At 58.8% G+C, this 10,157-nt stretch overlaps 2 protein-coding genes across 2 annotated transcripts; both read right to left on the bottom strand.

Moving 5' to 3' along the window:
• Nucleotides 1–3,281: 3,281 nt before the first annotated feature.
• NGA_2006000 (uncharacterized protein) lies at nt 3,282–5,128 on the bottom strand (the record flags this gene model as incomplete). The annotated part of the gene is made up of 1 exon (XM_005854326.1): nt 3,282–5,128. A coding segment is annotated over one exon (1,419 nt), but the record flags the coding sequence as incomplete, so codon positions are not given.
• An 86-nt stretch (nt 5,129–5,214) lies between these two features.
• NGA_2012500 (putative udp-glucosyltransferase) lies at nt 5,215–6,821 on the bottom strand (the record flags this gene model as incomplete). The annotated part of the gene is made up of 1 exon (XM_005854327.1): nt 5,215–6,821. A coding segment is annotated over one exon (1,607 nt), but the record flags the coding sequence as incomplete, so codon positions are not given.
• Between the last annotated feature and the right edge of the window lie 3,336 nt (nt 6,822–10,157).

Genomic DNA, 10,157 nt, shown 5'->3' with positions numbered 1-10,157 from the left:
CGAGGCCGCTGCGAAAGCGGCGGCGTCGGCGGCGGCGGAGGCGCGTGCGTTGTACGTGGAAGAACAGCAACGGATTCGATCCGCCATGGTGGTGGAGGCTGCGGCTCTGGCGCCTAGGGAGGCGACGGCAGCGGCGGCGTTGGTGGGATCTGGGATTTGCATACCAGGGGGGCCTTCTGTGGGAGGCTCGCTGGCCGCAATCAGGGCCGTGTGGACGAACGTGGATAACGGTGAGAAAGGAGAAAAAGATAAAGGAGGAAAGGCTCGGAACGGCCAGGTGGCGGTGGAAGAAAACAAAGGAGAGGAGCAGGAGCAGGCGAGAAGGCCCAAAAAGCCCGGGGGAGGTGACGAGGAGGAGGCTGGGAACCGGGGATCGACAAGGATTCCTGAGCCGGGCACTGGGGAGAGAGGGCCGGAGCGGGGGCTGGTGGCGGGGAGAGAGGACAGCGGAAGGATGCACGAGCCACCCCCCGTGGTGGCCAGCCCTGTCTTAGACAACCTCTTAACCTTGGAAGGAGGGATGACCTCGCCTCCGGCCACTGCGGAGGTGTTGGCCAAGGCTCAGGGAATCAGACCCACAGGAGAAAAGGTGGGAGCAGCCAAGATAGAATGTCCGGAGGCAGAGGCGGGCGGATGTCCCATGACTGCAGCGCCCGCATCCTGGGCGGGGCTGTCGATGGACCGAGTGGGGTGTGTGGAGGGGCAGTCTGGGCCGTATAAAGAGCAGCAGCAGGTATAGGAGCAAAAGACTGCTGGGACGCGGGCTGGCAGCAACCGGGAGCACGGCTTGTTTTTAATATTTCCAGTGCATGGCTGCTCGCGGGCGGGGCCTTGCAAAAACGTGCCTGAACGTGGAATGCCAGGAGGCGGAAGAAGGGGAGGACAGGGCGTCTAGTGGGGGAGAAGGCGGGGGACAAAAGAGAGTACAGCCAGAGGAGATGTCCTTCACCAGCGACAGACGATAGAGAATAAAGCCAGAGGTGATACTCTTTGACTAGATATGAAAGGCCGAATCGCGTGAAAAATCAAGAATGTGCCAAAGCCCCAAGCGTTTGGAAGAAGCAAAGTTCCCTAGCCGACCATAGGAGCATCGGGACTGCATCCAGACAAATTTATATCACAGAACCAAAAATAGACCAACGACTCCACATGAAGCTTGCACTTGACTGTCAGCGCTTTGAAGACCTCAGCGTTGCCCTCTTGTTCGCATGTGGCATACTAGCTGAGGTTGTAAATGTGTTTCTTTTTCTGTACAAGCCTTACGACCTGTATTATATCCCCCTCTCCTTCACATTTACTCTCTCAGAAATTCTGCACCGTCCACTGGACACACGACATTCATTGTGCTCTCGCACCCACCTCCCAAACCATTCCTGGTGTTGTCACGGGCCCATCCACGGACCATATCGTTCAGTCACCCAGATCAATAGGGGAACCTGCCTTCGCAGAGAAGACAAACGTGCCTGCCTCTTGCCGGCCTCAATGCATGTGGACTTTGGGGCCTCTCCCACTGAATATCCCAAACTGGTCATCGATGGCCATGTATGTCCCCAAGAGGGCAAATACCACGCCAATGACGATCAGACCTTGGTTGAAGCGTTTTTCGGGCTTGGCTACCGCCGTGTCCTTGACCCGCGCCAGTAGTTTCGTGTTGAGGAGAGCAGGAATGATGTACACCACGCTGGTGCCCAGCACCGCCCCAATCACGCCGATCACGAAACCGACGTCTTCCTCCGTGCACAGGCAGGCAATGCCACAGATTGCTGCCAGAAGGAGGGAGGAGACCGTGGCGATGACCGTGTCGGATTTCAAAGCTACCCGGAGGCGGGGACTCAGACGGCGTGCGCTCTCAACGTTGCTGTGCCAGAGGGAAAAGAAACCGGTCTTGAGTCCCGCGAACATGAGGGGGAAGCCGCACATGATAGAAAAGGCCGTGGCCAGACGGGACCCTGTGGCCAGCGCGTCCTGCGTGCGGTGATAGTTGTTGAGAAGGAGGGGTTGCGCGGCGAATCCAAAGGTGCCGAAGCCGAAGACCATCATGAGGGCGAAAACAGAGAAGGAGGCGAGGAAGCCCAGGCCGACTGCCCCCGAGTACCGGGAGAGGTTCCTGTCTTTCAACTCGGTGTAGTAGGCAATCCCGTTGTAGTGGGTAGTGAACGCCACACAAGCCATGTTCATAAGGGAGATCGCGCCGGGGCCAAGGCGGAAAAGTTTCTCAAACGCCGAGTACGAAGGGGTCTGGGGACGGTATACTGCATCAATCAACGCATGGAAATGCCCACTGGGGCCGTAGCTCCCGTCGCACTGTCGCTTGACCACGAAGGCAGTGGTATAGAGGATCCCAAACACACCCACGATGGAGGAGTATTGCAAGGCCGAGAGGTTTTTCATCAAACACAAAGGCCAGAGGGGGAAGATGTGGAGTGCGACAAGGCACAGCCACCGCTTGTGCAGGACGGCGGGAGCCCCCAGGGCCTGGGCGAGGGCTGCGGAGAGGTCGCCGATGAAGGCGGAGTAGAAAATACAGCACCCGAAGCAGAGAAAAGTGATGCCTGCGTCAATAATCCAGGCCGTGGAAGGGTGGAGAGTGCGAGACCATATTCCGCGAAAGGAGTACTCTCCGGTGGCTTCGCAAGCACGGGCTATGGATATGAGCGTGTACGCAGAGAGCGAACCGAAGAGAACGAGCAAACTTAATGCGGGCACAAGGCCCGTGCCACCCTCGGAAGCCATCCCAAATGCAAGCGGTAGCATACCATGCGGGCACAAATCTGCCATGATGTTAATGGCCAGAGACGTAACGCTCAAGCCGTGGTGAGCTTCGGTTGTGCCTGCTGTCACATGAGAAGTGGTTTTGATTGGAATACTAGAGGCCTTTGGAGAAGCGGCACCACCCCGGACACGCTTCAAAAAGCGACACGAGGACGATGACATCCCAACATGTCGCATGTTCGTGTTTGTATTCAGGATAGACCGCGGTTTCGAAGCGGCAGATGACATTTCCATAGTGCTGCTGGAACTTGATGTAGAAACTTGCGCTAAATGCGAGGAAGCGATTCCAGAAACGGGAAAGAGCAGCGCAAAGGTGGCCACCGCGGAGACCGATCTGCCGACAGGACCAAAAATCATAATTTACCTTGAATAATTGTGGAGTATATGGTAAGAAATGCTAGTCAGTTGGCCTTCAAAGAATAAAAGGAAAACGGCGAACACACCTCTCAGCGTGCCCCACAGATGACGCTCACAACAAACAAACTTCGCGAAGCTTCTCACAGAAGAAATAATGACACTTCGGGGTGCTAGCTATGGTCTGGCATGCACGCCCTCACGCACCCAGAAAACAAGCTGCGGATGGACCTATACAGGTGTCGAAACCTCCTAGAGGCAGCTCGCTTAACCTCCTGCTGCCTACTCGCACATTTTCTGATGCGAAGTGCAATTAATTGCAATTGATTGGCCTTGCAAAAAAGATGAAAAATTTGCGCCGCCAAGTAAGGGCGGCATTCTGTCAAAATTACTCCGTCATTTTAATGATCTATCTATATACATGTCGATACGGGCCCTGTACACCATGTTGCAAGCCTCGTCGCGGCCCATGAGCACCTCGACCGGAGGTCCCTCCCTCTTCCTACACACGCCACTCCGTTGGCAAAAGGAATCATTATCACGAAAGCGTGGAACCCTACGGATCCCCGCGTCGTTCAACCGGTCATGCGCTTCTACTATCTGCGTCTTTCTCCTCCCCATCCCTCACATAATACCCTCCCTTCTCACGAAACGTCGCCTCCACCTTAGAATACTCCCTTGGCGAGAGCTGCCCCTTTTGAAACCGTGCTTGGGCCTCCCGAAAGACCGTGGCCATTTCCTCCCAGTCCCCCATGGCGGCCAGCACCGTTATAAATGACTGATAATTTCTATCCGAGCGATTCCTGGTAGGGACCAAGCGGCGCCAGTCCTCCAGGATGAGTTTGTAGACTTCTTTGGTCAAGCGCTTGGGAAACCTCAACAAGCAGGTCAGAAGCACCGTGTACGTGGCTTCATCCGGCGCCTTTTCCAACCCTCCTCCCTTCCCCGCGCTCCGTCGCATGGTATCGTAGACTTGCAGCACACGCTTGGCCCGCCGTTCCTCCACCTCACCCTCCCTCAACCCCATCCTCGACGTGGCGCTCAGCAAGGTGTTATACGTCAAGACGTTGGGCGACACCCCCGCTGCCTCCATGCGCTTCAACACGAGCTCGGCTCCCTCGGGGTCCCCGGCCCGGCTGTAGGCTGTCATCAGGGTGGTGAATGTGATCACGTTCGGCGCCCAGCCCGCCGCCGTCATGCGTGTCAGCACTCCCTCCGCCCCCGCAGCCAAACCCGCTCGGGCATACACGTTCATGAGCGTGCTGTAGGTGTGCACGTTCGGCTCGCAGTCCTTCGAACCTCCTCCTTCCTCCTCCGCCACCGCCAGCATGCGCGCCAACACCCCCTCCGCCCCCTCCACGTCTCCGCGCTTGGCGTAGGCGTTCATCAGCGTCGTGAACACCTGGACATTCGCCTGCACACCTTCCTTCTTCATCCGGTCCAAGATCTTCTCCGCCCCCCTCGCGTCCCTCCTGCGTGTGTACGCGTCCATCAAGACGCAGTAATTCATGCTCGTAGGGGCCAACCCCACTGTCCGCATCCGCTCCAAGACGTCTTCCGCCCAGTCCATCTCCCCCGCTTTCACGTAGCCTTCGATCAAATAGTTGTACGTGTACGAGTTTGGCGCCACCCCGTCCCTCGCCATCCGCTCCAGGACCTCCTCTGCTTTCCCCATGTCTCCTTCCTTGGTCGCGTAGCCCTGGAGAAGCTGGCTGTAGGTGACCACGTCCGCCAGCACCCCGTGCTCCTGCATGTATGCCACCATCTTCTCCGCGGCCCGCACCTCTCTGCGGGCGACGAAGGCGGCGATCAGGGTGTTGAACGTGTAAGTGTCCGGGGACAGCCCGGCTTGCACCATGCGTTTCAACACCTGCTGCGCCCCCGCCATGTCCCCCGCATTCGTGTAGGCGGTCAAGAGCGAATTGTAGGTAATGGCGTTCGGTTTCAGATTCCCCCCCTCCCCCGCGCGTTCCCCTTCCGCCACCAGCCTGGCCAAGACCTGCTCCGCACCTTTCACGTCCTTGCGCGCCGCGTAGGCACTCAGTAAGGTATTAAACATCAAGACCGTCAGCGAAAGCCCCGCAAACTCTCCCCCGTCCCCCTTCTCTCCCCCCTTCCCCTGGACACGGAGCAGGACCGCCTCCGCCCCCAAGGGGTCTCCCGCCTCCGCGTATGCGTGCAGCAAGGTTGACAGCGTCGTCTCATCGGGCCCAACGCCTTTGGCCCGCATGCGCGCCAGCACCCCCTCCGCCCCCGCCACGTCTCCCTTGTCTGCGTACCCGTTCATCAAGGTGTTGTAGGTCAGGGGGAAATCCGGGTATGCTTCCGCTTCCCGCCGACGCAAAACTTGCTCGGCCCCGCCCACGTCCCCCGCCACGACGTAAGCATTCAAGAGCGTGTCGAAGGCCATGGCCGTGGGGCCCACCCCCGCCGCCTCCATCCTGGCCAAGACCCCCTTCGCGGACTCCACCTCTCCGCGGGCCGCATAGACTGTCATCAGCGTGGCGAAGGTCAGGGCCGTGGGGAGGACGCCGGCTGCCTCCATTCGCGCCAAGACCTCTTCGGCGCCCGCCGCGTTCCCGTTCACCGTGTACGCGTGCAGGAGCGTGGTGTACGTGTTTGCGTTGGGGGCCACGTAGGCGGAGATCATGCGCCGGAGCACGCCCTCGGCCCCTTTCACGTCGCCGCGGAGGGTGTAGGCCGTCATCAAGACCGTGTACGTCATCACGTTGGGCGCAATGCACGCCTCCTCCATCCGCTCCAGCACCGCCTCGCTGCCTTCCACGTCCCCCCCCGCAGCGTAGGCTGTCATCAGGGTCGTGTATGTCATGACGTTGGGCAATACGCGCAGCACCTCCTCCTCCCTTACCCTCCCTCCTTCGCCCTCCAGCATCCTCCGCAACACAGCCTCTGCACCCTCCGTGTCACCCCGTCCGGCATACGCATGCATCAACGTCGTGTACGTCACCACATCTGGCAACAACCCGCGAGCCAGCAGCCATCCCAGCACCATCTCCGCCCCCTCAGGGTCCCGCTCGTCTGCGTACACCTTCATCACGGTGTGGAAGGTGGGCAGGTCGGGCGATAGGTCGCACACAGCTCGACGCTCTTCATCTTCCGCGGGCCGGGAGGGATTGCTACGGGGGCTGGCTTGTTTGTGCCGCATTATTGCCCCGCGAGTGAACGGTATTATGCGTCCTACAGAGGCTCGCCCCTCCCTTGGGCTTCGGACAAGGGCCTTGGCCTCTTTAGGGGATGAAGAGGGAGCAGGAGGGATCAAATTTGTGGCAGCAATGCCGCTGTTGATACCAACAGATACCTTGGGCGCATTATCATCTTCCGGCGTGGCAGCGGGAAGAGCGACGAAAGACGTGCGTGGAGAAGGTATAGCAAGAAGCCGGCCTGGTGCGCGTCGGGGGGGAGGGAGGAAGTGGAACCTATCAAAGCGACGTCCATCCCCATCCACGCCTGCTAATATCGTGACGAACATGGCCCTAAGGAGTATAAGCTTGCTCAGTGCGGTCCGTGCCTGTGGCATTTTTTTTTTCCTTTGAAAATGCAAGGAAGGGGTGCCACTCCTTCCCCTCCGCGTGAGGGAGGGGAGGTCGGGCCCTCCCCCTGATGGCCAGCCACGCGCGACAGTCACGGCCATCAACACGTCGGAATCAGTGGACTGGACCAGCACTACGTTGTGTGGGAGGAAAAGGCGTGAGGTCGTACCGGTGTGGAAAGGACTTGACCGCGTGAGGTTGCACTTTTGTTTTCGTGCGGTGGGAGACATCCTGGGCGGGAAAATGTGGAGATAAAAGGGTGGCATCGCCCTCTCGCCAAGAAAAATCAGACCAACGCGACCCCCCAAAGCCTTGACCAGCGTGGGCGTACTGCCATACGAATGCATTTTTTCTACCGCGCTTGGTCTAGGGGCTCCTTGCTGACAAATCTGGTTTGCGTGGCAATTTTGGGTTCGTTTTCGCCCCCACCTTGATGCCTTTCTTTCTCCCTTTTCAATGCTCATTGCCTCAGGGACTTTCCTTTCTAATCCAGCATGGCAAGGTTGGACGATGACCTTTACAGTGATGAGTCGGAGGCTGATGTGGTTCGTGTTTCGTCAGGACCGCGCAGCAGCGTGGATTCCGACAAGGGAGGGGACGGGCGCGAAGGTGATATGGACGAGGAAGACAACGGGAAGAACATGGGTGCTGGGGAGGATGATGAAATATTATCCTCTCTAATGGACAAAGCCGACGCTGAAGCTGCTACTGTCGGCAATGTTAAGCCCAAGCAACGCCGGCCACGTTTCACGGAGGACCATGTCATCGGGCCTCGAGGCCTTGAGCGTATCTACACGACCTTCCCTTCCCTGTGCGCATTTCGCGGGGAAGGCCACGAAGCTCAAGACTTGCATCGTTTACTGAGGTGCTACAAAGAATGGGCTCATCAGCTCTTCCCGCAATTGGCTTTTGAGGACTTGTTGGATCGCGTTCAGAAATTAAGTGGCAAGGCGCGTGTGCGTCGTTGCCTGGAAGACATGCGCGAGACGGAGCGAGAGCGGTATTTGGTACGTCGGACAGGGCGGAAGAATTATGTGAGAGGACACGAGTAGATTGGGCTTCAACTGCATGCCTATGCTCGGCCACCGTCCGTCACCTGACACGCCATCTCCGGGTGCCTTCCTCTCTCACTGTGCCTATTCCTCTGCCCCACTGCCTCCCTTTCCCGTCCGTCGACACACAGGCGGCAAACTTCGGAAACGATTACGAGGATAAGATGGCCGAATATCGACGAAAGAAGGCCAAGGAGGAGGCTAGACAGGAGGCGGAGCGGGTTCGGCGACGGGAGGAGATGTACGGGATTGGAAGGAAGAGGGACGGCGAGGAGGGAGGGAAGGAGGGAGAGGTGGCGGTGGAGGACTTGGGGGCGGTGGAAGATGTGGAAGAGAAGGAGAGACGGCGGCAGGAGCGGCGGGAGCGGATCGCGGCGGAGTTGGCGGCAAAGGCAGAGGCTCGGCGCATCGAGAAGGAGACAGAGAAGAAGCAAAAGCAGCTGGCCAAGCAAGCGGCGAAACAGGCGGCCAGAGCGGCGAAACGGAAGACCAAAAGTACCAAGAAGACCAAGAAAGCGTCGGACAACGGAGAGCCCTCTTCCGAATCTGCCTTCGATGCCGAGAACGATGGGAGGGAGCACTCTGGACACTTGCGACGGCGCACGGGCGCGAGCCTCGGGAGCAGCAGCAGCAGCAGCAGTAGTAGTAGCAGCAGTAGTAGCAGTAGCAGTTCTTCCTCTTCCTCCTCGGAAGGCATGGAAACGGAGGATTCCCAGGCCGAAAATGGAGAAGACGCGGTCGGGGCGGGGGACGGGGTGCCTCGTGTGAAACGGGCCCGGCTGGAGGGGGACCACGAGGGTACTGAGAAGTTACGAGCCCTCCTCGTGCGCTACTTTGAGGAGGGTAAGTACCAGGACATCCGGGTATCTGAAATCTTGAGGACAGCTCAGGAGGACTTTGGGCTGGTGAATCACGAGCCTGCGGTGCTCAAGTCGGTGGTGATGGCCATGATCAAGGAAATTGCGCGAAGGAATTTTCGGCGGCGGGCCCGGGAAGAGCGAGCGGCGGAGAAGCTGGCACGGTCCCGGCAGAAGGAGGAAGCCAGGGCAGAGGCGCGGAAAGAGAAGGAACGAAGGAAGGAGAAGAAGCGTCAACGGCGGAAGGCGTTGGCGGCGCGGAAAAAGCTCGTGACCAAGGCCACTCGGCAACGTCGTGCGGCGGCGGCAGCAGCTTCGAAAGCCTGGACTGAAGCCACGGCCCCTGGCAGCGAAGGTAGCGACAAGGAGAGGGAGGGGGAATGGTCTGACGGGGGACGAAAGGAGGAACCGAGGGAGGGACCGAGGGAGGGAGCAGGGGAGCGACTTCCAGTGTCGCGGGCAGCCATGGCGACGTACCTGGAGGACATGTTGGCGGGGATCTCTTTGGACGATACGTCCACAAAGACCATCCTCACGTCCCTCCGCACGCATTTCGAGCTAGACGCCGCGGAGTTTGCGGCCGTCCGGGGGCCGGCACGGGCAATTTTATCGGAGATTGTGACGCGTGTCATGAGCCTGAGTCAGCTGGAGGAGGAGGAAGGGAACGGGGTGACCCTGCCTGTGGAGACGGGCGAGGAAAGGGTACCCGGATCTCCCGAGCCCTTTGGGTCGGGGGGGTTAGGGGTATCTCCGCCCCCGGTGGACGACCTACTAGTGCAAGCTCTGGCGGAAGTAGGGGGAATGGGCATGGGGGGAAGCGCCGGGGAAGTATTCGGGCGCCAAGGGCTCACGGAGGTCGAGGAGGAGGAGGACATGGCCCTGCTGTTCGCCGAGTTCGACGAGCACGAGGAGGACGGGCACAGGCGTCACCTTCTGGAGGAGACGTCCTCACCTCGTGGCTGGAGGGATGGCAGCGAGGATCTTGGGGGAAAGAACGACGATGGGGAGATGGCCGAGGATGCTGGGCGAGCAGCTGGAGAGAGACTGGGTGGAAAAGGAGATCCGGTATACGAGTTGATGGAGGCGTCGCCGGCGATGCGTCCCAAAGTGACCAGCCCCAGCATGGAAAGGGACGAGGATAGGATGGATGTGGTCGGCGACGAGCGACAGGCACTGGTGGGTGCAGATGGAGGAGTTTCACAGGATTATTAGGAAGATAAGCGGTCTGGATGAGGCGCCTTGACCGCCGAGATGAACAGCTGATGTCTAATCAGAGGACCATGAGGACAATGCAATGTGGTAGTTATACGCAAAACATAAAAGTATCAGCCGATTTCCCGGCACGGACACTTCAGCTAGGTTTTCCGTCGATATAATCATTTCCATCAAATCAAGCATTCATGACGATAAACATCGGCGCTTCCCTTTTGCTTCTTTTCATACACGTGGGCTCATACTTTGTGGGAGCTGCAGCAAGGTGAAGAAAATCCCTGTACTGACGTGCTCACAGATAAAGCAAGTCACAGGCAACCTAACATATCTCATATATTTGAGGTGCACGGAGTATATTT

Source organism: Nannochloropsis gaditana (assembly GCF_000240725.1).
Source record: "Nannochloropsis gaditana CCMP526 unplaced genomic scaffold scaffold542, whole genome shotgun sequence".
In the NCBI taxonomy this organism is placed as follows: domain Eukaryota; class Eustigmatophyceae; order Eustigmatales; family Monodopsidaceae; genus Microchloropsis; species Microchloropsis gaditana.
This window is presented reverse-complemented; position numbering and strand designations above follow the sequence as displayed.